Here is a 2,688-nt window from a genome sequence, read left to right on the forward strand (position 1 = left end):
CGCAATTTTTTAAAGCAAAGGCTCCAATCTCTCGATTTTTTGAAGCAAAAATCCCACCGTCTTGATAGTAAAGGCCCCAGCCCCACCATTTTTTAAAGCAAAGGCTCCGACCCCACAATTTTTTACAGTCCCGGGATCTTGATAGCAAAGGCTCCGACCCCACATATATATATTTTTTTTAAAGCACAATCCCCAATCCCTCAATTTTTTAAAGCAAAGTCTCCAATCCCCCATTTTTTCCCATTTTTTTCCCCAATCCCGGGCTCGTCTACGTCTTAATTGATTTGATCACCTCGTGTGTTTGCTGGGATTGAGAGGCCTCAGGACCCCCCCGTGCAGACGTCTTTGTGGTGTCCCCACAGGGTGCAGCAGCAAGGACCCCGGCCCCGTTTCCCCTTTTTTTTTTTTAATTTTTTAGGGGGAAAAGAGGCAAATATTTCCTGGGGAATATTTCCTGGGGGGAAATATCCCCCCCCCCCCCCCCCATCCCCACGCTGGCCCATCCCTGAGCGGGTTGTTAACGCCGTTGCTGCCTGCGGTGGCTTTGGGTAGCCCCAGGCGCCTGCTCTTTTGTTCCCGAGCGGTGGTGTCACAGTTAGAGAAGGAATAAAGGAAAAATATATACGGGTTTTAATGGAAATGGACAGCACCGAGTTATTTCAAATAAAAACGCAATGGGAGAAAAAAAAACCAAACACAACTGGCAGGAAGAAACCAAACCGAACGCAACGAAAAACAACGGCTTCAGGAAACCGCGCGCGCGTTAACCCCCCCTCCGCCGACAGGGCAGGGGGAGCAGACCCGATCTCGCTATAAATAACCCCAAAATCGTTCTGGGGGAGAATGGTTTTGCGGGAGGCGGTGCTGCTCGGCGGCGGGGCCGTTCCTCGCGGGTCGCAGGGAGCCCAGCATCAGGCGATGAAGTCCAGCGGTCTGTTGAAGCCTCCTTTCCTGTTCATGTACTGCCTGCGGCGGGAGGGGAGGAAACAACATCGGGAACCGAGCCGGGAGCGCCGAAAACCCCAGGGGGCTCCCAGCTCCGGTCCGCTGGCGGCTTTCCAGCTCAGAAAACGGCCTGACGGGGGTTGCGACAGCACGGAGAAGCCACAGGGAATCCAATTCCCCCCAAATTTGTGCACACGAAGGCACAAGAAAAGCTCTGCCCGACCTCGCTGAGACCCGACGCGTTCGGTCGGGGGCTGAAGCCTGGCCCCGCACCTTCTGGAGGCTCCGCAGCCCGGCTGCCCGGCAGGTAACGGGGCTAACGGAGTCTTTCTTCTGCCCAAGAAGCAGCAGAGCCGAGCTCTGCCCTGCTCTAGCCGCCTCCAGCACGCCCTGCCCGCGTGCCACGTACCTGCGTGCTCTTTTACTTTCTGTTTTTGTGGTTTCAGGGAAAAACGTGAGGGCTCTGCCAGCCAAACTTTTACCTTTACCAAGGGCAAAAAGAAGCCAGATCGCCCCCCGTTTCTGCCTACAGACAGCAGCCTGGACTTTAATTTCCTCTGAACCGCTTTCACCTCGTAAACAAGGTTATTTTTTATCAGGAAAGTGTGGCAATTCGGTGCAGTTGCAACAGAACCGTGCTGAGACACAGACCTGTACTTCCTCTTCTGCGACACGTTGATGGCGTACGCGTTCGCGGCGCCGTCCACTTTCTTCCCCTGGAAGAGAAGGGAAACGGTCAAAAAGCGAGTGCGCCGCCTGGAGCCTTCCTGGGAAAGGGACAGCACGGGAGGGATGAGGACGGTTAACACAGGAAAGGTTAAAAAAAAAAACATCAGTGCCAGAGCTCTGGGCTGTAAAGGGCGAGCCCCACACTCAGTTTGGGCGTCCCGACAGCAGGGACTCGTGCTTGGGTGTACAAACGTCGCAGGAATGAGCCCGGTGCTCCGGCTGATCCCAGCCCGCGCTCACTTTGGTCGTGTCAAAAGAGGCAAATCCCATCATTTTCATCATCTCGATTTCCTCTTCCGTCTTGCCTTGCAGATCTTCCTCTGAAAAGGCAACGAGAAAGGAGAGTTCGCCTCCTGCAGCCACGAGCATCAACCAGGAATAAAGAATCTTTCTGTGCTGGCCACAACCTCGCGGAGCCAGGGGTGAGTTAACGCCCCAGGACTCTGCCTCTGTACCCGTGATCTGGCGCTCCTTGCCCTTGGAGTCCTTTATCTCCTTCTTCTCCTCGTCTCGCCTCTCCTTCAGCCGCGGTGGGGAGGAGGAGCTGGATCTGTGCCGCCTCGGCGACCTGACGTTGACAACGCACACAGGGCTCAGCTCCACGGCTGCGAGGAGGCGCTGGGAACATCCCCGTGCCGCACTCCGCTCCCTCCCGACAGCGATGCTGGCACCAAGAACTTCTCCACCCCATTTTTTGCCCCTCTCTCCCCCGTTTTCTCTCCCTCACCTGGACCGTCGCCTGTGCGGGGAGCGAGACCGACTCCTCCTCCTGTCCCTGTCCCGGGACCGCGACCTCTCCCTCCTCCTCCTCTCCCTCTCCCTCGAAGTGGACCGCGAGCGCCTGCGGTCTGCGGGGAGGCACAGGAGAAACGCGGCTCCCCCTTTACCCCCGCACCAGCACCGAGCTTCTCCCGTTAATTCCCAGCCCCAAACCCCCCCAAAAAAACCCTAAACCGCCCCAAATCCCCCCCAAGCCCCCTTAAACTCCCCCAACGTCCCCCAGACCCCCCAAAA

General features: G+C 56.7%; 1 protein-coding gene across 1 annotated transcript in view; it reads right to left on the reverse strand.

Moving 5' to 3' along the window:
- Positions 1-607: 607 nt before the first annotated feature.
- SNRNP27 (small nuclear ribonucleoprotein U4/U6.U5 subunit 27) overlaps positions 608-2,688 on the reverse strand; it is a 2,601-nt gene continuing 520 nt past the window's right edge. The window contains exons 2-6 of the mRNA XM_035312864.1: positions 2,402-2,522; positions 2,130-2,242; positions 1,915-1,994; positions 1,597-1,661; positions 608-966 (exon numbers count right to left, since the gene is read on the reverse strand). Of these exons, the coding sequence (XP_035168755.1) occupies positions 912-966; positions 1,597-1,661; positions 1,915-1,994; positions 2,130-2,242; positions 2,402-2,522 (434 nt within the window). The 3' untranslated portion in view covers positions 608-911. The remainder of the gene's footprint in view (positions 967-1,596; positions 1,662-1,914; positions 1,995-2,129; positions 2,243-2,401; positions 2,523-2,688) is intronic.

The sequence above is a fragment of the Oxyura jamaicensis genome (assembly GCF_011077185.1).
Source record: "Oxyura jamaicensis isolate SHBP4307 breed ruddy duck chromosome 22 unlocalized genomic scaffold, BPBGC_Ojam_1.0 oxy22_random_OJ72703, whole genome shotgun sequence".
NCBI classification, from domain to species: domain Eukaryota; kingdom Metazoa; phylum Chordata; class Aves; order Anseriformes; family Anatidae; genus Oxyura; species Oxyura jamaicensis.